This window comes from Eptesicus fuscus, chromosome 8, assembly GCF_027574615.1.
Source record: "Eptesicus fuscus isolate TK198812 chromosome 8, DD_ASM_mEF_20220401, whole genome shotgun sequence".
NCBI classification, from domain to species: Eukaryota; Metazoa; Chordata; class Mammalia; order Chiroptera; family Vespertilionidae; genus Eptesicus; species Eptesicus fuscus.
Genome location: NC_072480.1, coordinates 45,822,491 through 45,849,282, shown reverse-complemented (window position 1 = coordinate 45,849,282; position 26,792 = coordinate 45,822,491). Strand labels below are relative to the sequence as shown.

The 26,792-nt window shown below is 43.3% G+C and overlaps 1 protein-coding gene across 6 annotated transcripts in view; it reads left to right on the top strand.

The window, feature by feature from the left end:
* Positions 1-12,620: 12,620 nt before the first annotated feature.
* The window catches only part of MYCBP2 (MYC binding protein 2), a 310,827-nt gene continuing 296,655 nt past the window's right edge, over positions 12,621-26,792 (top strand). For all 6 annotated transcript variants that reach the window (XM_054719873.1, XM_054719875.1, XM_054719871.1 and 3 more), the window contains exon 1: positions 12,621-13,239. In XM_054719873.1, coding sequence (XP_054575848.1) covers positions 12,935-13,239 — 305 coding nt within the window. In that variant the 5' untranslated portion in view covers positions 12,621-12,934. The remainder of the gene's footprint in view (positions 13,240-26,792) is intronic.

Sequence of the window (26,792 nt, the reverse complement as noted above, 5' to 3'; positions counted from 1 at the left end):
CCAAACCCACAGAGAGCTCTGGACTTGCGATGATCCTTAGAGTTCTCCCCAAATTAAGGCAACAGGGCTAGGCCTCTGTACTTCTTCAATGTTAAGTCATTGAAGCAACTGCACCTCAGGTAAGAAACATAACTATGGTTCAGGCAGCAACCTTCTGCTGAGGACAATGCTCAGAGAGGGGCTCAGCTGTGAGCTGTCAGCAGCCAACTCTTCTAACCAATGGGAAATAATTGACTCAATCCCAAAAGGGCAATAATCAGGGCAATAATTATAGTATCCATTTCAATCCACCCATAGCATTGCTTCTTTAGAGAATTCACTTTATATCAAGGACCCTGGGTAGTCTTTTTTTTTTTTTTTTTTTTTGCAGAAACATAAAAGAGGAAGAGAAGTGGGAAGAAACACAGACCTAGTTGCTGCAGCTGGTCTCAATTCTAAAACAAATTCATATTGAGCCTCATCCACCCCTGTTCTAGATTGCCTTCACCTTGTAGGGTCACCTACACACTCATCCTGATAGCTCTGGGTAAAGCCATGGGTACTGTACCTGTTCATTTAACATCAGAATTGTGTAAGGAGCACTGAGAGACACACGCATGGCTCACCTAAGTGCTATACATACTCTTCTCTGCTCCCACATGTAGCAGCAACACTATCTACTTCTGATGGTAGGGGTCAGTTACTCCTGCCAGTATAGGGCCTCCTTTCTTGGTCTGTTGGTCTCTTGGACTGAGGAGCCTGAAGTGACTTGAGAGCAACCACAAGCAAAACAGAGACAGCCTCGTGCATACAGAGCAAGCAGACAGCTCTGGTGTGTGTGTGTGTGTGTGTGTGTGTGTGTGTGTGTGTGTGTGAGAGGGAGGGGGGCGGGGGGAATTGAGCAAAAAAGAAAACAAAAAGAGAACTTATTGCCAAGGGGAGGAGCCGGGGGTGGGGGGTGGGGGAGGAGAGGGAGGTGAAAGAGGGCATCGAGGGGATAAATGGTGATGAAAAAAATAAAGTCCAATGGGGTTCTTAACTGTGTTCTCTGGTGAAAGCATCAGACATTTGGGAACCAGGAATTCTAAAGCTACATAGCCTGAGCAGGACAAAAAGCACCTGTTCTTCAAGGGGTCACTGGGAGTAGGGCCACTTCTATTTCCACTCTGAGTTCTCAGACTCATATGTTCTACCTATTAGAGACCCAGCTGTTAATTCAAAGTGTATTATGTGTAGCTTGTGTCCCAACAGCATCTGCAATTCTATCGATGGCAGGTTCTGAGCGGCATTTTATGTGATAGAAGTGTATTCAATGGACATTATTAGTTTCCTTTTGCTGCTATAACAAGTTTACTGGGTTAAAAAAATAACAAATTTACTAACTTACATTTCTGGCTCTCTGAAGTCCTAAAATCAAGTTGTTGTGGGGCTATGTTTCCTCAGGAGGTTCTAGGGAAGATCTTCTCCAGCTGTTAGAGACCACCTATATTTCTTGGCTCATGGCTCCTCTTCCACCATCAAAGCTAGCAGCACAGCACCTTCAACAAATCTCTCTTCTCTGCTTCTGTCATCACATCTTTCTTTGCTAACTCTTTTTTTCACTGTTACTTTACCTTCTCTCACTCTGACCCTCCTGCCTCACTCTTATAAGAACTCTTGTGACTATATTGGTCCCACCTGGATAATCCAGGATAATCTCCCCCATCTGAAGATCCTTAACTTAACTACACCTGCAAAGCCCCTTTTGCCACATCCTATATAATAAAAGGCTAATATGCAAATTGTCCCCTCGACCAGGAGTTGGACCAGTTCAACCAGAAGTTCGACCAGGGAGCAGGGCCAGCCAGCCACCCACCTGCAGCCCCTCCCCCCCGGCTGGCTCTGGCGGATCGGCCCCGATTAGGGAGGACGGGTCTGACCCCACCCGTGCATGAATTCATGCACCAGGCCTCTAGTAAGGTAACATATTCACAAGTTCTGAGGATTACAATGTGGATAATTTTGGACGGATTCATTAGTCTACAACAGACATATACATGCTGGCATGCCTCATGGTCGGAGACAATGCTTTTTAGGATCCATACAGATCTGAAACAATGCTGTAAGCCAGGCATCCTCAAACTACGGCCCGAGGACCACATGCAGGTGTTTTTGCCTTTTTGTTTTTTTACTTCAAAATAAGATAATGTGCAGTGTGCATAGGAATTTGTTCATAGTTTTTTTTTTAAACTATAATCCGGCCCTCCAATGGTCTGAGGGACAGTGAACTGGCCCCCTGTTTAAAAAGTTTGAGGACCCCTGCTGTAAGCCTTCAGATAATGGTTTTGGTCAATGTGGGCAAAAAGGGCAAATCTGTAGCAGAATATGTACCAATTCCAGCCAAGTTGAATCACTGGCCCATCCAGGTAGAATATAAATCAACTATCCAGCAAGTGGCTGGCTGGTCCCTTCAGGGATTGTGCTGCACTGGGGGCTTAGTGTCGATCTCGTGTGCTGCCATGTTGTGCACTTGGCAGTAGCAGGAGCCAGGTCAGCACTGTGAAGGAAGAGCCCTCTCTGTAAATTCCACGCAGAGAACCTCCATCCTTGCCACCAGGCAGAGCCTCCATCTCTATGGCTACTCTGCACGTGCCCTCTGTGCCCCCACTAGGTGGACAAAAGCAGAGTCTAGCTGATATGACTGGTGGAGTCATCATGTCTACGTGGTCATTTATTGTATCTTCCATGGTGGTACATTACCTGATGGACACACCATGTGATTCAGATAGCCACTCTTTGTGCCCATTCCCATAGCTCCGTTCACATGCCTCTTCCACAGACCTCCTTTTCCTCATTCATCCAACATTTCTACTTCCAGGAGCCTACGAAAGAGCCAGGCCATATGCCACCACCCAGGAGTCTTACATATTCTTACTTTAGGCCACTTCTCATTATGTGCAAAATGGATGCCCACGTGCAGTGCATGATGTTTGAACCACTGGGAGGATTTTGCTTTATCACTATCAGGTCAGTGTGCAGCAGCAGCTCATTTCAGTTTGCACCTACTTACCAATTCAACCATGCTTGATCCAAGCTCAGCATTTTTTCTGGTGTCAGTCATAAGGGTCACCCCAATCCCATGCAGACATGTATTTGACCAGGTACCAGTGCAATAGTGGTTAATGACATAGTACTCTGGCCACATATTCATGCAGCTTACTTGTATTCTGGCCCTGCTCATGTCCAATCCTGGGTGTATTACCTCCATCTTATCATGTTTTTGCTGTGTCCACCAGACCTTATGAGTTGGTGGGTCTGGCAAAAACCCAGCTTCTGATGGGTAGTTATAACCACCTGACATCTCATGGTGAAGTAGCTCTATCAGGGCTGAAATAGACTTCCAGGAATAATTTTTAAATAGTGGTTTTTTGTTTGTTTGTTTGTTTTGTGTGGGTTTTTTTTTGTTTTTTTTTGGGGTTTTTTTTTTGCTAAAAAATGTTTGCCTTTGGCCCTGGCCAGTGTGGCTCAGTTGGTTGGAGCATCATCCCATACACCAGGGCATCTGATCCCCAGTAGGGGCGCGATCTATGTTTTTCTCTCACATCAATGTTTCTTTCTCTCTTTCTCTCTCTCTCTCCCCCACCCTCTTCTCTCTGAGATGAATTAAACATTTTATTTTGCCTTGGTCCAGAACCCTTGGATTTCTCCATTGAAACTTCCCATTCATCCTACGCCACCTTTCCCCACCTCTGATACATCTAATAGCATAGATTCTGTTGTGTTGTATGGTCTGAGAAGCAGAAATGCTTGCCCCAAAGTTAAGAGATAATGTTAAGCGCTTTCCTGCTCTGGACACCACTTAAAGTCATTCAGGAAATGTGTCAGAGCAATATTCTCAAGTAAATGTTATGCCTGCAGAACCCAGAGAAACCTAGCGGGTATTGTCCCTCCTTTGTGGTAGGAAGTTGCAAGATGTGATAAATTACCCTTTACTTTGTAGAAGATGTCTATCATGTCTCAATGCCATAAGAACCTTAACTTTCAGCATTTCATTGTCTTTCTTCAGTGCATCTATGGAAGTCATCAAAAGAATTTTACTTCAATGTCTTTATAATGAACACTTACCTTGAACCACTCAAAAGCTTGCAAGTGCATTCCCACCTGCAAGTGTCACATCTTAATTCACCTCCAGTGAAATTTCAGCTGCATGGGCCTATCAATGTTCCATCTATCATCGATGGTAGTCTATTAGTTTTCTATTGCTGCACAGCAATATTACCACAAACATAGTGGCTTATTAATATGATGCACATTAATTAGCTGACAGTTTCTGTGCATTAGAAGACTGGGAATGGTTTAGCTCTGTCCTCTGCAAGGCTGCAATCAAGGTGTTAGCTTGGGCTACAGTCTCATCTGAGACTCACATGGGAAAGGAAATACTTCCAAACATATATGTTTTTTGGTGGAATTTAGTTCCTTGTCAGGCTGAGGGACTGGGTCTTTGTTGGTTGTTGGCCAGAGGCTACCATCAGCACCTAGCCACGTGTACCTCTCCATGTGCTGGCTCACAATATGCAGCTTACGTCTTCAAAGTCAGCAAGGGAGAGGAGTCCCAGCAAGATGGGAGGGATGATATTATGTAACTTAATCACATATGTGTCATCATGAACATCCTGTCACTTATTCCGTGTTCTGTTGGTTAGGAGAAATCTGTAGGTCCTACCCACACGTAAGGGGAGAAGTTTATACAGGGTCGGGAAACGAAGAGATGGATATCATGGGATCTGTCACCTTAGAAACAGTCTGTCACAGATTGGGTCCTTATTGCTACCTAACCAGTGGATGATCCAGCTCCAAAATCCCATTTCAGAGTCCACTTCTTCCTGGTAAACAGACTCCGAGATGGAGACTTGCATGCAAGAAGTTTACTGTGGAGTGCTTTCAATAATGTTGCCTGTGAATGAGTGAGAAAAACAGGATCAGTCAAGAGAAAAAAAGAAAATGAATGGCAATACAGTTGCAACAAAAGCCTTAGCTAACATCATGGGGATTTCTAGAGCTTGGTTGACTCTTCTGAGTCATCTTGAATTAAGGTCAGAGGGCCAGCCCGGTCTTTGCCTACCACATGGACAGGGTTGGAACTTTGGGTGAGACATCTCCTTAAGGCCCAGAGCAATTTATGGGAAGAGGCACAGCTGTAAGCAACCATCAGTCAAAACTCCCAACAGCTGGGGGACTCAGTGCTTCAGACCTGGAAGGGTATCTGGGAGACACATCACAGTAGAACTCTTTAATAAACCAAAGGTATGATATAAAATACAATGTAGGGAACTTTCTGATGGTTGACTTGAATAAAACAACAACAACAAAAAAATGTAGGTCCTGGGAAAGAGAATGGATTTTTATGCTTTTTATTATTTTCCATAAATACTCCCCCCACACACACACCAGAAAGACTACTGATAGAAGCTAGAGAGTGTCCTCTTTGATAAGATGTTGGGGTTGGTATATCTGGTAAAAACACTTTTAATTACAAGTAACAGAATACTTTGATAACAGTCACTGAGACAATTTGGAGGTTTGTTTTTTTTTCTTGCACAAAAATAAGTTTGAAACTGTTCAATTGCCCTGCAGTGTCAAGGCTAAGTCAGTGATGCTCTTGGCCTTTATCTCAGACCTAGTGTCTCATGGCTACATCAACCATCCTGCTCATCTTTAAGAAAGAAAGACAGAAGTAGTGCCAGCAGACTTTCTTTGATCTAACTGGCCCAAATTGTGTCCCAAAGCCAACCCTAGATGCAGGAGAGGCTTATCGAGAGAATATTTCCTACTTTTTAGTCTTTATAGTAGAGGCAGGCAAGGAAGAAGGGGATATGGCATACGTACAGGTGAGTCAATCCATATGGCTTTCAAAGCATTTTTCGGTTTTGCTGATTGAGGTCAGATCCATAAACTTCAAAGGCTAGATGAAAAATGACAGATGCCATCATTTGGCTGAGAAGTCAAATCAGGTCTATTATTTGAATGGAAGACTATCTGTATCATTCAGGATCCAAACAGGAAAACAGAGACGTGCATTCCAGGTCATTAAGGGAGGGAACTGAATACATATGGGGAACTAATGGCAAGAGTATTAAAGGAGCTGAGAAGCCAAACAAGGTACAGAGACATCTAAGAGATTAACATCAGCAGGAAGCCACTACAATCCCTAGAGCTGAAGAGACCCAAGGAGGAGCTGCTGTTACCAGATTCCAGGAGCAAGGGCTGCCCAGTGAGAACTGGTTCCACATCAGAGTTTACCTGGCTGGAGCTGGATCATAGAGGGAGAAGCTGCCCAGCAGGAGTTGGAACCACAGAGATGACATTGTGCAAGCAGAAAGAGGCAAAGAAGGGGGATTTCTCCCCTTCCCACTTTCCATCTCACGCACAGGTTGAACCTAACTTGAAGCTAGCTGGCAAGGGAGCCTGGAAAAAAGTAGCTTGCAGGAGTCATTCCCCTGCTGTACACAGCAGAGCAGGGAAATGAAGAGGAAGGGACTCAAATGCAAACAAGCAAACTACTGGCACACCATCCCACGCCCACGTAGAGGTGGACTTCAGGAATACGGGTAGGGAAACCACAGTTTTTTGAGTTTTATTTCCCTGGAAGCAGTGTGGTCTCTACCACATAAAGAATTAACCCAGTTCCCAATATTTGACATCCTACAGATAAGATTATTCTGCCTAAACTGAAGAAAAGCTGTCACATATTACAAGTTAGTTTAGAAAAAAATACAAATTTTCATAAATTGTGTGTTCTAAATACTTTTAAAATAGTTTCTGGCCCAGTTTAAAGGCAAACCTGACATGATTTGTTAAAAAAAAAAAGTGTGTGTGTGTGTGTGTGTGATTTGAACTATTTTTAAGAGAATTACTTATGAACTAGTAAATGGACTCCTTTTTACTTTCAAAATATAAAAGTAAAAATATTGATCAAAACAGGAAGTTGAACTAGGTGGGGCTAAGATTTTGATGTTATTTCAAATAAATTAACAGAGAATGTGAGCCATGAATGATAATTTTTGACCCTAAAAGTGAGAAACTATAATCTGTTTTAACTATTGTGTGTCAAATTATAGCCATTAGTTAAAATTGTAACAACTCACCCTGCCCATGTTGTTCAGTGGTTGAGCGCCCACTCATGAATCAGGGGGTCATGATTCCTCCCCCACCCCCTCTTCCACATGCCTGGGTTTGGGGCTCCATCCCCAGTAGGGGCTGTGTAGGAGGCAGCCGCTCAATGAATCTCTCTTATCATTGAGGTTTTTAGCTCTCTCTCCCTCTCCCTTCTCTCTCTGAAATCAATAAAAATATATTTTTAAAAAACCCTCTAAAACCTCACTATACTGAAGAAGTTTTTGAAGTTATAGTGACGTGGTTCTTCCATTTCTCTCTTTCAAGGAGATATACTTTATACTAGAGGGGGGTGTGTGTGTCCCTCAGCCCAGCCTGCACCCTCTCCAATCTGGGACCCCTCGAGGGATGTCCGACTGCCCGTTTAGGCCCGATCCTACCTGGATCGGGCCTGGATCGGGCCTAAACGGGCAGTCGGACATCCCTCTCACAATCCAGAACTGCTGGCTCTCAACTGCTTGCCTGCCTGCCTGATTGCACCTAATGGCTTCTGCCTGCCAGCCTGATCACCCCCTAACCACTCCCCTGCCAGCCTGTTTGCCCCTAAATGCCCTCCCCTGCAGGCCTGGTCACCCCTAACTGCCCTCCTCTGCAGGCCTGGTCACCACTAACTGCCCTCCCCTGCAGGCCTGGTCCCCCCAACTGCTCTTCCCTGCAGGCCTGGGTCCCCCACAACTGCCCTTCCCTGCAGGCCTGGTCACCCCCAACTGCTCTCCCCTGCAGGCCTGGGTCCCCCCAACTGCCCTTCCTTGCAGGCCTGGTCGCCCCCAACTCCCTCCTCTGCCAGCCTGGTCACCCCTAACTGCCCTCCTCTGCAGGCCTGGTCACCCCTAACTGCCCTCCTCTGTAGGCCTGGTCAGCACTAACTGCCCTCCCCTGCAGGCCTGGTCCCCCCCAACTGCTCTTCCCTGCAGCCTGGGTCCCCCACAACTGCCCTTCCCTGCAGGCCTGGTCACCCCCAACTGCTCTTCCCTGCAGGCCTGGTCGCCCCCAACTCCCTCCTCTGCCAGCCTGGTCACCCCTAAATGCCCTTCCTTGCAGGCCCGGTCGCCCCCAACTCCCTCCTCTGCCAGCCTGGTCACCCCTAACTTCCCTCCCCTGCAGGCTTGATCTCTCCCAACTGCCCTCCCTTGCAGGCCTGGTCCCTCCCAACTGCCCTCCCCTGCTGGCCATCTTGTGGTGGCCATCTTGTGTCCACATGGGGGCAGCCATCTTGTGTGTTGGAATGATGGTCAATTTGCATATTACTCTTTTATTAGATAGGATGACTTTCTATACCAGCTGTGAAAGCATCCTATGGTCTAAAATGCATCACAACAATGTGGTTTAAAAAAAAAAAGTGACACATTAAATATAGAGTGTTCCAAAAATGTATACACACACTTTGAATAATCATAAAGTCAGTGTTTTTGAAAATACATTTCATTTTCAAAATTGAGCAATTAGCTGTTTAAGTGTATATACTTATTTTTGGGACACCCTGTATATATTATTGAATTCACTACTTCAAAGAATATCCTCACCCACTAACAAATATTTTAGTATAATTTTCAGGGACAAAAACGTTCATTTATAAGTCAGGCCCCCTAAATATAAATTTTTTACTTGTAGGAAAACTTGGATATATAATTTGTATATATGTAAAACTTTAAAAACTAATATGAATAAAAACGAAAAAGATTCAATCTTCATGCTTACAAATTACTGAATCTTCCAAAGCTCTAAAAATACAGCTGTTTAAAGCAAGAGTCAAAATTTCTAGGGAAGCCAACATGTAATTTATGTTTAAAAGAATTTCAATTGCCATGTTGAATTTTCCTGTTCAGTTTTATTTATAAGTAGATTATATAAAATATATTTCATTTTAAAGTGCAATATGGTCATATTTGTAAAGGATCAGAATCCTGTGGCCCTTAAAACGCAAAGATGACTGAAGGGTGAAGCAGTTCTTCACTCTTAAAGCTTGAGCATTTTTTTTCCCTTCCACATTGTTCTCAGCTACCCAGGTTTGTTTTAAAATGTTCTCAACTACCAATTTTATTTTTAATACATCATTATATAAATCGGAGAAACCAACTCAGACTCTTGTCCACAGCATTTCAGCAGTCTAGATGTTCCTAATAACATACATGCTTCCTGTGTTTGTAATCTTGAAACATTTGTACAATATTAACCTTTAGAATGAATCTAACAACATCAATCATTGTCCACTTACCTACACTTTATGGTTTCTGCCATTTAAAAAAATATGTCAGTGCTGATGGCCTTCTTTAAAAACAACAACAAATAAAAAACCCTTAAAGAAACAGAGTGTAAAATATGTAAATCTGTAAAGAGTTTAGAACATTATATAGTCGCCGGTTTGCAATGTCAATGTAAAGAGTGACAAAATCTGTGACCACACCAACGAAAGACCATAGAAACACCAACGAAAGACCATAGAAACACCAACGAAAGACCATAGCCTTAGATGATCATAGACTAGAGAGACAGATGCTTTTGAGAAATGAACATGATACCAACCACAAAGACTACAAAATACTACGCATGTGTTTTAATAATAAAATGGTTAAAAGCAGGATTTGCCTTAGTTCAATATTGAGGGCAGCTGTGCCCTGAACTCCCATGTAGCCAATTCTGACACCCAACCTGCCCAGTGCTCCTTCCATCCACTCTCCCGCAAGCCTCTAGCCCCACCCCTCCCAACCCAAAGGCACACACCCCAGCCTGGAGAGAAGATAAAGCTAAGATGGCAGCGCGGAAAGTGCAGGAGCCGCACTCAGTGGGACAGGAAAAACAAAGCAATGTTCTTTCATTCTGCACATTTCTTTAATACCCAGACCCCACCCACCTCACCTCCAGCACAGCAGCGTCAGACACTGAGTTAGTAGGGTGCGCAATATTGGCGGGAGGGGACGTTTGCTTTGCCTATTGCCAGAAACCCAAATCACCCGTCAGCAGGGACGGTTCAGGTGACCTGTGCGACAAGCCTTGGGGGGCCACCCTCCCTTCAAGTCCCCTTGACAGTGGAATTAAAGGAGATTCCAATGGTTGTGTTTTTTTTTGTTGTTGTTGTTGTTTTCCTTCTTCTTCCCGGCCACCCAGGGAAGCCTTCCAAGGCGCCCAGCTGCCAAGGCAGAAGCTGTAGCAGTTGCAGTGACCGGGGAGTGCACACTGCAGAGGCAGGAAGAGGAGGAGGAGGAAAGAAAACGCAGCGTCTGCTATTAATTTAGAGGATAGCTGCCGCCCGCTGTTGCTGCCGCGGCGGTGGAAGGATACGCCACCCTCGGTCTGAAACCTAAGTGAGCAAGTGTGGGCATTGCGCACGCCTAGCTGTGCTGCTCAATGACAAGGGGTTCCTTCTGAAATTATCCAGTTACCGGGTTTTGTGTGTACCCAGAGGCTCAGGAAAAGTGCCTGCCTGGGACTGAAGGGTATGGTCAAGACCCAAGTGAAATGAAGGAAGGGGGTGGGAAGAACTTGGGACCAGTGCAGCCCATAGGGTCAGTCCCCACTAGAAACTGTACATGGACAATGACTGCACATGCCACCACCTAAGTCTAAGCTGGAAATGTTTTTCTGGGTACTCATCATCCATCCATCCATCCATCCATTCAACCTATATATATTTCCCTCCTGCTTGGGGCTAGAGCCTGTGTAGAAGGATCTGGGAATGTAATGGGGGGACACAGACGCCATACTTGTCCTTATGAAAAATATCTAGAATGTTTTGTTTTGTGTACTACCACTTGCACGAAGTCATGTACCAAGGTGGACATCCTAGATGCTTGAAGCTCTCCCATAATATCACGTTGTATTATTTTGACCATTATTCATTCAGAGGTCGAAACTTGCCCAAAGACACAAACAGCAGGGTTAGGATACAAATCCTAGTCTGTCGGAGGCTTTAGCTACCTCCTTGACTTCTACAACAGTGAGGAGCCCTTACAGCAGCTCCTACATGCAGTTCAGGCCTTTAATTCCACCTGCCTTTAGCTGCCTCTCTACCTGTGTCTTAGCGCTCATCCCAGGGTTGGGGAAGAGGGCTTCCTGTTCAATATTGAACTTGTAACTCTACCGAAACGTAAGGACAAATACTTATTGAATACTTTCTATGGACAAGGGTCTATACAAGAAGCTAAGGAAGACACAAAGATAAATAAGAATCTCTGAAGGAGCTTATAGGATAAGTTGAAGAAATAAGACAAAAATTGTTTAACAGGGCTACTCACTGTACGAAAATACTATGATTCTGCAGGCCTACCCTTGGCCCCTGTGTTTTCATTATCCCACTTCTGGCTATTTTGTTTTTTAATGTTATTAAAAATGACATCCATCTATCATTTAAAGCCCCAGAAAAAATACATTCCTTTACCACTTTCTCCCTGAATCCCCCTCCCCAACTAGAATTAATTTACTTTCCCAAGATTTTTTGTTTTGTTTTTTTCTTTTTAAGAGAAGAACGTTCAGTGAAGAGGCACAGACATAGGAGCTAGTAATTGGATAAAGAATATAGTACTGGGAGGACAGGACTTAATGATTTTGTCAGGAGTATAAATTTATACTCTTCAAGTAAAGATAAGACTAATAGGAAATGTGCATTGGCAAATATAATTCTAGAGTATTTACTTAGAAGGGGTTAGTAGAATAGCTTGGAAGAGGGAACTCAGCAAGTGTTACATTTTATAGATAACAATGATAAGATCTTTGGTAGATATGACATTTCCAGGTGTTGTACAGACATAAGTCACAATTATAGTTTCAGGCCATATTCAAGAATTATCTTTAGTAATGTAAGTCTGGGCAGGAAAAGATGAGCCATTAAGTAACCACTCTCAAGAGATAAGAGTGCACTTTTAGGAGGAATGTGGAGTCAACAAAAGAATATTTAAGAATAGTCTAATGCCTTAAGATTGAACTCTGATGTAAATGTTGAAAACAATACTTTTTGAATGACTCTGGCTTGTGAATACTGTCCTAACTGTGAATTCTACTTTCACAGAAAAAAAAAAAAAAGAATGCACTAATTAACTACCTGTCTTTTGTAAGTAAATGCTATTTTAAATAGACTTAAATCCTAAAGACAAAAATTCTGCAAAGGGACTTCTAATCCGGTTGGCCTTCTTGGCCTTGAATTCTGAATTAATCAGCACTGCTCATGTCGGGGAGAGGGGGCAGGGTTACATAACACTCAGACTCCGGCGGGAGGCACGTTCCCCCTGCTTCAGGTCCCAGCTCTCCCACCAGGTCAGAAACCATTACCTGAAGCCCAGCGTCTGTAGTTGACAGCCTGCCTAGCACTCCTCCTTACTCTTCCTCAAGCTGCTAGTAAAGCCCGGAGAAGTGGATTTCTTTCAGGTTCCGCGGGGACTCACAGCCCCACCCCCCAAAGCCTAGAGGCAGAGGGAGTGGTGGAGGAGAGGGGGTGGGGAGGGAAAAAAGGCTGGAGTTACTGAGCATGTGCGGGGAGTAGCGCATGCCCAGTGCAGCCGGCAGCTTCCCATTGCGGCTAGTCCGGGCGGTGGGAGCGGTGGTGGCGGCAGCTGTGGCGGCTACGCCTCCTCCTTACACTCCCGAGGTGGCGGGGTTAGATGAGCGGCCCCAGTAGCGGCGAAGGCGGTGCGGGGGGGAGGAGGAAAAGAAGGAGGAGAAGAAGGAGGAGGTCGTCGCTGTCTTTGTAGTCTCCCGGCTGCTGGAGCGAGAGGCCACTGCCGGAGCCGTCGTCGTTGGAAAAGGGCTGTGTGTGTGCGCGCGCGTGTCTGCCTGTCCGGCCCGCGGGGACCAGGCAGCGGCGGCCGCGAGGATGATGATGTGCGCAGCGACTGCCTCCCCCGCCGCCGCCGCCTCCTCGGGGCCCGGCGGGGACGGATTCTTCCAAGCCGCCACCATCTCTTCCTTCCCGGCGCCGGGGGCGCTGTTCATGCCGGTTCCCGAGGGTTCCGTGGCTGCCGCGGGGCTGGGGCTGGGGCTGCCCGCCGCGGACTCCCGGGGTCACTACCAGCTGCTGCTGTCAGGCCGGGCCTTGGCCGACCGCTACCGGAGGATTTACACAGCTGCGCTCAGTGACAGGGACCAGGGAGGCAGCAGCGCTGGACACTCGGCCTCCAGGTGCGTGTCCGGGTGCCCTTCCTTGCGCCACATGCTGCATGCGCTCCCGTGTGCGTGTGTGTGTGCGCGCGCGCGTGTCTACGTACATATTTACTGAGCGCCCTTTCAGCAAGCGCTTGATGCTGCGTGGTTAGAAACACTTAGCTGAAGTAGGAGGGTGCGGTGGCAGCAGTTTCTGCTCTTAGTGTGTGTCTTTGTGGGTGGTTAGCGAGGGTGGGAGGGTAGCGTGTGATGTTCCAGAAAAGGGGATGGTGCGGGTCGGTTATGACACGTGTGTGTATTGTTGAGAAAGGAGGAGGGATGGGTAAAGAGTAAGAGGGTAATTAATACAGGAAGGGAATTGGCAAGAGTGGTGAAGGCAGTGGCGTTTCCAGGGTCTGTCGCAATAGTATTTGCACGAATTTCTCACCCCTCCCATCCCCTATGACATTCCATCCTCCCCTTTCCAACTCCCCTAAAAAATAAAATAAAATAAAAATCTGCCAATTCTGCCTTTCACTTAGGGGTAGAATAGTATAGGCTAAGGATAGTGTTATATGTATATATGTAATTTCTATGTATATATATGTATATGTATACATATGTATACATGTAATTTCTATGTATATATGTATATGTATACGTGTATATATATATATATATAGTTTCTATGTATATATATGTATATGTATACATGTATACACATATATTCATATATTTATGTATATGACGAGTTTTAGATAATCAGGCAGTTGGATAAGGCATGGAGTTTCAGTGTAAGAGAATTAAGCAAGAGGGATGCAGATGGAGATTTATGTGGATGCCAAAGGTATTTGATTCAGATCTTTAGAGCTGCACTTTGATAACTGGTCTTCTAGAAATGTGGTTGCAGCTGCTCTTGTGTTCTGATGTCCCATCAGCCATTTCATTAGTCTGTCACTTATAGGCTTTAGAGTAGAGCGGGTTTTGTGGGAAAAGGGGAACGCTGAACTTAAAAATATGACAGCTGGTAGATAGTATTCAGCTGCCACCAACTAGAAAATTTGAGTAGCTCCTAGATCTTTTCCTAGGCTCCCTGTTCCTTTAGCTTCCTTGACGTGTAGGAGATGTTAAATCACTTTCATTTTCTTTTTCTTAAAATATGGGTGTCTTTTTGCTGAGGGCTCTTCTATTGTTTTCTTTTCCATGCCCTTACATGCCACACACCCTGAAGGAGGGTGACTGACTTGTTTCACCAGCTTGGCTGTGACAGTGGTATTTGGGAGTTAGCATCATCATTTTTCTCACAGCTTCTTGCAATATATGGGGAAATGGGGAAAGCATTGTAGAATTTTGTTAAATGTCACAGAGTTTACTGTATTTATTGAATGCGCAGTTTGTTAGGCAATAACCAGATGTCATTTTCTCCCATTATGAAAGGGGGTAGCTTGTAAGTCAGGTATTGGAATTTTACCAGTATGTGCTGTGGCTCTATCTATTGCAGAGTTGTAAAGGTGGAGTTTTGTTCACATTTTTTTTCTGGTTAAACCAGTCTTCTCATGTCTGTGATTATTTACTGGATTAGATGCATGAGTAGTTTTATCATATGGTTATAAATGTGTGTAACTACCTTTTGCTATCTAAGCTGAAGGCCATAATGGCACAAATTTGTTTCTTACTAGTGTTTTTAAAAATAGCAGAAAACCTTATTAGACACTGTGCTTTGATAATTAGGTATAATTTTGAGCTGTGAGTCTGTGAATTATGGTACTAAGGATACATCTTTACAAAGCTCTGCCAAAGAATTTGAATTTACTTTGTATGTTATTTCCCGAATCACACAATAACTTGTGACTGGCACAATCCTATTTTTACTTCTTACTGCTATACTTGTGTAATGCAATTTCTGTATATCTAGAACTGTATTAAAGTTTTAAAATTTGTGAATGATTTTTAGCTTTTGGCCCATTCTTGTACAAGCTGTCAGTTAAAATTAATGAAGAATTAGTTCACGTATATCAAGTACTCATGGAAACTGCCTTAAGTTGTATAATATTACCTTCAACAGCTTGTTCAGAACATTATTGTTTATTATCGTTCACATTATTTTTTTCTAAGTCTTAGCCTGCAACTAACCTTTATTGAGAATTTGCTTAAAAATTCAATCACATTTCTTATTAAGTATAATGGGAAAGTGGAAATGGGATTTAGGTACAGAATGAATAATATTATAACTAGCTGAGTTGGAGGAGCAGATGAGATATTTCAGAGACAGAGAGAGCAAGACTAGAAGATGAAGCTCTCTCTAGTGAGCATGAAGTTTAAAGGATGAGAGAAAGGGAACAGGAAGAAAGCTTTAAAAAAAATAAAAATATTAGGAAGAGAGCCATGAGATCGTAGCACCTCTGGTCCTAAGAAAGTAGATTGGAAGTTCACAGCAGTGTTAAATGCTGAAGAAAGTGAGGACACTTTCCAGGTCACTGATGACTTTTGAGGAAGTGGTCATAGTAGAGAGATGTGGTGAAGAGTCAGTGGGAGATGTTGAGGAAATGGGGAGATGAACAGGTTATCAGTAAGTAGAGAAGGAGAAATTGAAGTGAGAGAGGGATAATTGATGGGGAGAGGTCAAAGGAAGATAGATCTCAGGGACTGGTTTAAGATGTCAGGTGGAGCCTCGCAGGTGGGGATCAGTGGTTGAGCATTGACTATGAGCCAGGAGGTCACAGTTTGATTACTGGTCAGGGCACATGCCTTGGGGTGCAGGCTTGATTTCCAGTGCAGGAGGCAGCTGATCAGTGATTCTCGCTCATTAGTGATGTTTCTATCTTTCTACCCCTTTTCTATCCCTCTCCCTTCCTCTCTAAAATCAATAAAAACATTCTTTTTTTTTTTTTAAATGACAGGTAGAGCGGTTACCTGTTGAAAAAAGTTAGGAGCTAGTCTTTAATATACAAGGGGAGGAGCTGTTTAAAAATATAAAAACTAAGAGTTTATTGAGACTAAGAATTATATCCTATTTACTTTGGTAATCCAAATATCTATAACAATATTTGGCATCCATTCTGTAAATATCAAGTGCCTCCTGTGAGCCAGGCACTGGTTTAGATGCATAAAATACAGCATTGAGCAAGATGCACAAGGTCTCTACTCTCTTGAGAACTAACTACTCTCTTGGAACTTCCACTCTAGTGGGGATAAATAAAAAACTGATAATATCAGGTAGTGATAAATATAGAAAAAATAAAACTAATTTCATTGATAGATAATTTGTAGTGTTTTAGGTAGGGTGGTCAGGATAGGTCTCTGGGAATTGACATTTAAGTGAAATTGTAATAATGGGAAGACAGATCTAGAGGAAGAGTCTTTTAGGTAATTATAATAAAGGCTCTGAGGTGAGAACAAGCTTGTGTTTAAAGAACAAAACAAGGTGAGTTAGTTATCAGTCCGTATTGAAAGAATTCATTACCCTGGATTATTTCTTAGGTGTATAGTAGAGACATTGAGGGATGCAAGCCTAATGGAGTTAATGACTTTGATGGCATTATGGTGAAGTGGGTAAGAGCTTGGATTCTGAAGTCCACTAGTTTTAAATATTGGCTCTGCCACTTTTAAGCTGTGTGACCTTGCATACGTTACATAACTTCTATACCTCAGTTTTCTTATTTTTTTAAATTAAGATGTAATTGATATTTATAACATAATTTCAGGTATATAACATGATTCCTTTTTTGTATATATTATGAAATGAATCACCACAGTAAGTCTAGTTTACATCTATTACCACACATAGTTATAATTTTTTTCTTATGATGGAAAATAAGATTTATTCTCAGCATTTTCAAATACAGGGCAGGGCAAAAGTAGATTTATAGTTGTTCATATGGAAAGTAATGCAATAATTAATAAATAATAATACAAGAATAAACTCAGTGTTTTGCATACTTACAACTGTAAACCTACTTTTATCTCCCCCTGTAGATAATACTGTATTATTAACTATAGTCACCCTGCTATCCATTGCATCTCCATGACTTATTTATATCTGGAAGGTTGTACCTTTTGACCATCTTCACCCATTTTGCCCAATCTTCCCTCCCTGGCCCATCCCCCACCCCCTTCTGGCAACTACTAATCTATTCTCTGTATCTATGAGTTTGTTTTTCCTGTTCTGGATTTCACATATAAGTGAGATCATACGGTATTTGTCTTTGTCTGACACATTTCACATAGCATCATGCTCTTAAGATCTATCTATGATGTTGCAAATGGCAAGATTTCCTTTTTTGTTTTTTAATGGCTGAATAATAATAGTGTTTTCTTCGTTCACTCATCCAATGATGGGCACTTAGACTTTAGGTTGCTTCCAAGTCTTGGCTATTGTAGATGCTGCTGCAGAGAACAAGGAGGGAGGTGCAGATATCTTTTTGAGTTAGTGTTTTCCTTTCCTTTTGGATAAATACCCAGAAGTAGAATTGCTGGATCATGTGCTGGTCCAATTTTTAATTTTTTGAGGAACCTCCGTACTGTTTTCCATAGTGGCTGCACCAAATTACAGTCCCACCAACAGTGCACAAGAGTTCCTTTTTCTCCACATGGCCACCCACAGTTGTTATCTCTTTGATAACAGCCATTCTAACAGGTTTAAGTGATATCTCATTGTGGTTTTGATTTGCATTTCCCTGATGATTAGTGATGTTGCGTGCCCTTTTTCATGTGCCTGTTGGCCATATGTATTTTTTTCTTGGAATTCTTTCCTGGGATTGCTTGTTTTGTTGTTACTGAATTATATTAGTGTGTGTGTGTGTGTGTGTGTGTGTGTGTGTGTGTGTGTGTAGGCTGTCTCCCAAAAATGTATACATTTATACATTTTTAGTATACATTTTTGGCACACCCTGTATATAAATATATATATAATTTGGATATTAACCTCTTATCAGATATATGATTTGCAAATATTTTTTTCACATTCTGTAAATTGCCTTTTCATTTTGTTGATTTTTTTTTTTTTTGCTGCACAAGAGCTTTTTAGATTGTTGTAGTTCCACTTATTTTACTTTTGTTTATCACTTTGTTTTCTTTTATGTAGAAGAAGTTAATAATAGTAATAATAATAATTGTTTTTTGTAGAGTAAATGAATTCATATATGTAAAGGGCTTGGCACTTTAAGTGCTATTAAATATTAGCACTTAATATACATCATGGTGAGAGTGAGGGAGCCTATGGAATTGGGAGACAAAGAGAAGGCAAGGATCATGTCTTGTTCTTTTATTTTTCGTCTCAGTGACTGTGTTGAACATGGGAATAATTATTTCATTTATTCAGTGATAGAATAAATATATTCTGTATTAATGAACCAATCAAAATGAGAACATTCAGTTGGGGAAAGAGATGGGAAAGGAAATGAATAACGGAATGTTTGATCAGTTCTGTGTGTGAATGGCAGCATAACGTTGCATTTGGATGAAACCATAGCTCAGTGACTAAATCTATTCTGGAGACAGACTACCTTAGTTCAAATCCTAGTTCTACCTTTTTCTATCTTAAGTTGAGCAAGTTAACTAGTATTCCTTTGTCTGTTTCTTTACTTGTAACTTTATTGGTATTGAAAGGACATTGTGCCTGTGCATGGTAAGTGCTTATTAGTAAGTAAAGTTAGCTGTTGCTGCTGCTGTTGTTATCATTATGGTTATTATTATCATTAAAATCACATATTTAATATTCTAATCAGCATGATAATATAAGTTTTTCCACACAAAAGAGAAATGGAAAAATGGCTAGTTGAGTTGATTGAAAGTTGAAGTGTGGGCTCAAATTAAAAAAAAACAAACACAGAGCCTACCAGCCATTTCTGCAAAGGAGCCTCTCATGCAAATTGCACTTCCTGGAGAAGCCTGGGCTAAACTGCTTGCCTATACTGTGTTTCTGCCATCTGAGCCAATCCTTATAAAGGTTTCCTGGAATCCTATTGCAGCCATTAGGATTGAGGCTTTCCTCATCCAATCAGAGCTGTGCAGTTCGACCAATCTGAGCGGCTCAATCAGGCCAGTGGCCTTTTGGACCAAACTGCAGGGTTTTGGAGTCCTCATTTGCATGAGCATGGACCAATCAGGGACCAGGGGTGGGGACTCCCATCTTTATGAGCCAGCTTCTTGAAAGTACATCCCCCCACCCTCTTGATTAATGGAGACTATGTCTCCCTGTCTGAGCTGAAGCATGGAAGATGTCTCCTAGAGCAGAGTGAAGCAGACTGGCACAAAAAGTAAGAGAGAAGACCATCATGGTATGGTGCAAACTCATGCATTGCAAAGCAAACCAGTCTAACCAGAGAGGGCTCTGGCCCCAGAGCCCTTCTATAGTTGTGCTATTTTCACATCTGTGCTGTATCACAGTTGAACTGTTTTGCACTAAATCAAGTTTCCTTCTTCACTGCACCCCCTTCCCCCAAAGTTGAAGTGTGAGCGAAGATCAAAGAAAAAAAGTGATATTGTGGTTAAAGGGGGGAATTGCTTTTCTTCTCTAAGCTAAACCCACTCAGTTCTGTTAGCTGCTTTATCTCTTTGTTGATAAAAATTGTATTTGAGCCTATATTTCAGATGCATGGAATTTTGGTTGTAAGAAGTTAAATAGTCAGTTAATCCAACAAAGGTTCAGGGATTACTACTAGTGCTAACCATTGGCCCTGTAGAGATTTATAAGACAAAGTTTCTGCACTTCAGTTTATTGTCTGGATGGGGGTGAAAGATACAAAGGGAGATACTGATAAAAGTGTTAAATGAAACCATTGTGAAAGCCTAGTGTATTAGGACAAAGGAACAGCATTCCTTGCTGGCTCAAAAGCATGAGCAAGAGGTGAGAAAGCATAGTTGTGTGTAGGTAATGGTAAGAATCCCATTAGAGCTGGAATATAGGAGTTATGAGGGAGACTAGTGGGAATTCATTCTGGAAATGGAAACTGTGGCCTGAGGGCAGGGAAGATTGAACAGCCAGGTAAGAATTTGTTTTTAATATATTTTATTAATTTTTTACAGAGAGGAAAGGAGAGGGATAGAGAGTTAGAAACATCGATGAGAGAGAAACATTGATTCAGCTGCTTCTTGCACACTCCCTACTGGGGATGTGTCCGCAACCAAGGTACATGCCCTTGACCGGAATTGAACTTGGGACCCTTGAGTCCGCAGGCCGACGTTCTATCCACTGAGCCAAACCAGCCAGGGCAAGAATTTGGTTTTATTCAATAGATACTGATGGGTTTGAGCTATTGGAGATTATTGTAGGAATGTTTTAGGAAGTGATGTAGGATTGATACCTGTATTTGTGCTAGCTGTTATATCTATGGAATTGTATATCAACACATGTTAAAACAACTGTTCTTTTGGTGTATTGGTAGGTAGAAATATGAAATTAATTACTCGCTTAGCTTAACAGAAGAGAAAATCTTGCCTTTGGGCTTATAAAGTAAATAAAAATGTTAATTTAAAAATACTTTTGCACTTTAAAATATTTTTTTTTTAAATATCAACAGACAGAATAGTCTCACTGTTTTATTCAAAAACATTAAACATTCAGGTTTTTGGAGGAGGGGATTCGTTAATCGAGGTACATACAATAAAATTTTACATACAATAAAATTCTCCCTTTAAAAGTGTTTATATGAGGGGGTCTTAGAACTATCACCAGTCAAGTATAAAACATTTACATCACTCTATAAAGTTTCTTCAGTTAATTCCCTCCTCCTACCGCTAACCCATTTTTTGTCACAATATTTTACCTTTTCTAGAATGTCTTATAAATCTAGTTCCTTAAGGACAGTTCCCCAGATATTGTTAATCTCTATGTCTTCCATCCCATATTTCCTGTAAATGGAAGTTAGTTTTAAAGCTTCATTAGTTTTGGTTAAACATTTTTTTAGCAATTGTATTTTGTATATAGCTATGGGTACTGCATATTGCATCCTATCCAGAGGTTGTCGAAAGCCATCAGAGATTTTCAGATTGTCTCACTGTTTAATAATGCCCAGTCTAATTACTTGGGTAAGATGGTACCCATTAGATCTCTTTTCCATAAATGTATGCCTTTTCCATTTGCAGTAAGTGAGTAAATAACTTTTGCATACTGTGTATATCTTTCACCTAATGCAGTGATGGGCAACCTTTTGAGCTTGGTGTGTGTCAAACTTCGCCAAAAAACTGAGCATAACTCAGGTAGTGTGTCACTTTGAGGAAAAAACATTATTTCGCGATATTTATAGTTTAAATAACATAAATGTATAATTGTTATATATAATTGTATTCAATAAACCAAAAACTAAGTATTTAGTGCTGACACGCGTTCATAGGTTCGCCATCACTGACCTAATGGGTTTAACATCCTTTGATAATCCTTGTCTGAGTCAATAATTTTATTAGGACTTTCAAAATGATGATTTTTATAATTCTATTATTCTATGTTCATTAGCTGGTTCTGTTCTGCAAAGCAGTGTTTTCCCTTACCAACTAGTGATGAACTGTAGTTTCTCCTAAGAAATCAGGGTAAATGCTTCATTCTCTCCCTTCGTTTGCCAAATTGGTATACTAGTCCAGTAGTGGTATAGCAGGTGCTGTGGTTCACCACCCAGATCCCTCTGTTCAGGTACAGGTTCCCCTAGCTGTTGTGAATATTGGCAGCTAAAACTGATTGCCTCCAAGTCCCTCTCCAGGCATTCCCCTTAGCCAACAGAGCTGCTTCCCTCTAAGACTAAGTCGTGCTTCTTCTTCAGGGTCAGCTAGTAGCCAATGCCTGTATTATGTGAGGATATAAATACCTTGGCCTTTTACACTAAGACAGGATAACTTTGAAGATCCCAACTCCAGAGCTCCCCATGGGATTGGCTGAGGCCATCCTGTGATTGTATTGTAATTCAACTCTTTTCTCTGTTCAGATCTTAACTTCCTTCACTCTCCCACAGTTGATGATTTGGAAGGCATTCTTCAATAAACTTCTGGTGTGCAAATCTCCAGTTCAGAGTCTGTTTCCTGGGGAACCTTACTCAAGACAGTTATGGTACCAGGAATGGTCTGAGGAAGTAGACTTTAAAATGGGATTTTGGGGCTAGATTATCTGCTGGTGGCTGGCTGGCAATGTGTGAACCCCACTACAGGTTGTATAAGATGGAGCACTGGTACTGATAACCCTTGGCATGCCCTTTAGCTGTGCAACTGTTAAAACTTTCACAAGTGGTGAATTATGAGATTCCTGTAGAAGGAAATGTACTGATGGGTATAATATCTCAGGCTTTTAAGAGGTTTTGGGAAGTTGTTAATTATAAGGATACTAGAGGCCTGGTGCATGGATGCGTGCACCAGTGGTGTCCCTCAGCCTGGAGCCCTCTCATAATACAGGACTCCTTGGGGAATGTCGGACTGCCAGTTTCAGCCCCGAAACTGGCAGTCCGACATCCCCTGAGGAGTGTAGTAGTGCGTGAAGCAGCAGGTGGCCAGGGAGAAGCGTGTGCCGTTCCGCTTATTCCAGCCCCACTGCGCCTGCCACCGAGCTGCTCAGTAAGCTTGCTGAGTGTTGCTCTCGCTGTGGGAGCACACTGACCACAAGGGGGCAGCTCTTGCGTTGAGCGTCTATCCCCTGGTGATCAGTACACATCATAGCGACCGATTGACCGGTTGGTCGTTTGGTTGTTGGTCGCTTTGGCTTTTATATATCTTATATAATAAAAGGCTAATATACAAATTGACCGAACGGCAGAATGACCGATTGCTATGACACACACTGACCCCCAGAGGGCAGATGCTCAATGTAGGAGCTGTCCTCTGATGGTCAGTGTGCTCCCACAGGCTCACAGCTGGTGAGTGGAGCATCAGTGGCGGGAGCCTCTCCTGCCTCCATGGCAGCACTAAGGATGTCCAACTGATGGCTTAGGCCCGCTCCACAGCAGAAACACATGAATACTATGGGGTATTTCAAAATTTCAAAGGAATTACAGCAACATCTGTTGCAAACTACTAGCTTGAGGTAGTTCACATTTTTGACATTAGGTCATGCTAACATTCCTTTTGAGGATGTCCTATCTTTTCAAAGTTTCTTGCTACTTGCTGTGATACAAATCAGGCACTGCACAAAAATCAATGTGGAACAGGAAAGGAGTGTGGCATGTTCAATATGATTCCAAGTTTGGGAAGTTGTGGAGTGCCTAGAAGGTGCACATGTCCCATTATTAAGTAACTAGTGGCCCAGTGCATGAAATTCGTGCAGGGGGCAGGGCCTGTCCCTCAGCCCGGACTGCACCCTCTCCAATCTGGGACACCTCGAAGGATGTCCTACTGCCGGTTTACAGGGATTGGGCCTCAACCAGCACTCAGACATCCCTCTCGCAATCCAGGACTGCTGGCTCCTAACTGCTCACCTGCGTGCCTGCCTGCCTGATTGCCCCTAACCATTCTGCCTGCCAGCCTGCTCGCCCCCAACTGCCCCTCCTTGCCAGCCTGATCACCCCCAACTGCCCCCTGTGCCAGTGTGCTTGCCCCCAACTGCCCCCCCTGCCGGCCTGCTCACCCTCAACTGCCCCACCCCCTGCTGGCCTGCTCGCCCCCACCTTCCCTCCCCACTGGCCTGCTCGCCCCCAACTGCCCCCCCTCCTGGCCTGCTCACTCCAAACTGCCCCCCCCCCCGCTATCCTGATCACCTCCAACTGACCCCCACTGACGTCCTGCTTGCCCCCGACTGGCCCCCCTGCTGGTCTGCTTAACCCCAACGAATCCCGCCCCCCACCAGCCTGATCACTCACAACTGCAATCCTATCCTGGCCTGATCACCCACAACTGCCCCCCTCTTGTCCTCTTAACTGTCTCTACCTCCGCCCCGCCACCATGGCTTTATCCAGAAGAATGTCCGGAAGGTCTCCTGGAAGATCTCCCAGTCTAATTAGCATATTACCCTTTTATTAGTATAGATAGAGGCCTGGTCATTGATGGGGGCCGGCTGGTTTGCCCTGAAGGGTGTCCCGGATCAGGGTGGGGGTTCCCTTGGGGTGTGGGCCGGCCTGGGTGAGTGGCTGATGGCTGTTTGCAGGCTGGCCAAGCCCCCCAGCGGGGACCCTCACCCCATGGGAGTGTGGCAAGCCTGGGTGAGGAACTGAGGGCTGTTTTCAGGCTGCCCGCCCCCCTGCAGTGATCCAGGCTCCCAGCCCCTTCTTTTTTTCTTCCTCCCTCCCTCCCTCCCTCCCTCCCTGCCTTCCTTCCTTCCTTTTTTTTTTTTTTTTTTCCCAGTGCCTCCTTGAGCAGAGGCCAGGGCTGGCTGGAAGCAGGTACCTGGGATTTATTTATCTTTTATAATTGAAGCTTTGTAGCCTTGAGTGGAGGCCAGGGTCGGCCAGGGCGGGTGGGAAGCTTGACTTCCTCCATCGCCGGGGGCAACCCAAGCCTCCTGCTCGCTCCAGCTCCATGGTCACCACCATCTTTGTTGGGTTAATTTGCATACTTGCTCCTTATTGGCTGGTGGGTGTAGCGGAGGTACAGTCAATTTGCATGTTTCTCTTTTATTAGTGTAGACTATAGTTATTTAAGAATGAAAAAAAATTATTTTTTTCAATTTATGTGTATTTTCTTTTTCAAAGTTGTTAAGATATAAATTCTTATTAATTATTTGGATCTAACTAATTAATCAACAATACTGTTAGGTATTTCTTTTGACCCACAGGTGTTGCAGAAAAAGTTCTGATGGTAGCTGTGCAAGGGCCCAAAAATGGACCATTATTTATTACTACTGATCTAGTAACTGATCTGCTGAAAGTCCAGCCTGGGAGTAGCCATCCATGTCTGTGGTTCTGGAAAGTACGGTGCTTATAGAGTATTTGATCTAACAACACAGGGTCTGTATAATATCACTTCAGAATTACGGACCCACTTTATGAATAGGAAAGGAGGATCCATGGGATTCATTTTTCTCATCATGCGCCACTCCACCCAGATGCTTTTAACTCTAGAACAGTAAAACAATCTGTTGATGGCACAACTAATGATGATATCCTCAAGTTTGGACAGGATAGCTTGCAAGGATGAAGTTCCATCCTTTGGTGTTCCCAGTTGGACAAACAAATGGAAATGGAAGTGGTTCTGTTATTGAAGAAAAACATGCCTCATCTTTCCCTATTGTTAGTGGGAGTTTGGGGTACTGTTGGAAAAAGCATTTCTGGAAGTCCCCATGGGAGGATGTGATACAGGAGAAAGCTTAACTTTCATGGAATTACATCCCTGGTTTTACAAAATTGGATTTCCCTTTGTCCAATCATAAAAGAAGTGTATCTGGGGTTTTAGTAAAACTAGAAGCAAAGCCAGTGTCCAGAGTTTCCTTTCCATGTTGGAGCTGTTGGATCAAAATACTCTGTAAACACCAGGGTCCAGTACAGCATCAAACTGGTTGCAGTTCATTAGTACATTGTCTGTGAGGGTCTGCATGGCTGTGGGCCACATGGGAGAATGCCAGGAAGCCAAGTGTGAGACATGAGCTAAGAGTGCCAAGAGCGCCCTACCTGGTTTGACTGAGTGGATATAGCGGGGAACTACGGACTGAAGAGTCCTGGGTTCAATTCTAGCCAAGAGCACATGCCTGGGTTACGGGCTTGGTCCCCAGTGGGAGGCATGCAGGAGGCAGCCAATCAATGAAACTGTTGATGTTTCTGTCTCTTTCCTTCTTTCCTCTCTGAAATCAATAAAAATATTTTTTTAAAAAGAGTGCCAAGAGGAACCAAGAGCATAAGAATGCAAGTTTCTTTGTTGAGGGGAATATATATTCCAAATTCCTGAATGTTTGCAGTGGCCATGCCCATTCTGGCCAACCATCTCTGTCCCCAGATGTGATTGACAGGCATGTATCTTCCCTATGTCATCCCAACTTTACTGGGCATGCGTTTATCTTTCCATTGTCCAATCCTCTTCCCCTAATGCTTTTGAGGGACCATGACTATAATGTCTGGCCTTGCCTTTGCTCCTTTTCTATGATTAATAACTAGCTAATTACAATGGTATCAGTTCCTGTTAATTTATGCTTCCCTTCCCTGTAGCTCTGAGCACAAGGATTAAAAGATTCTAGTTCTCAGAAGGGACTGGAATCATTTCCAACAGAAGACACAAGAATCCTTTTACACTTTAAGTCACAGCTACAGCTGGGATTGGCATTCCTTTTCCAAGGAAAGGAGTAACCATTTTGACTGGGCTAATATATCTAACTAGAGGCCCAATGCATGAAGATTCATCCAAGAATGGTCCTTCCTTCCCCTGGCTGCTGGCACCACCTTTGCTCTGGCCGGAGCCTCCTTTCCGCCTTCCCATGCTGCCCATAGTCCCGGAGCTGCTGGGGTGGTGTGGAATGCCTGCGTCGTTGCCATGGCAATGACACAAGCATCCCAACACCCCCGGCCGCTTGGCGCCTGTGTATGCAAATTAACCTACCATCTTCGTTGGGTTAATTTGCATACTCCTGATTGGCTGTTGAGTGTCGTGAAGGTATGGTCAATTTGCATCTTACTCTTTTATTAGTGTAGATTATCCTGGAGGAGGTAGGGCTGCTGCTTCACAATGGAGCATGGGCGTTTGGCTCAAGGGTAATT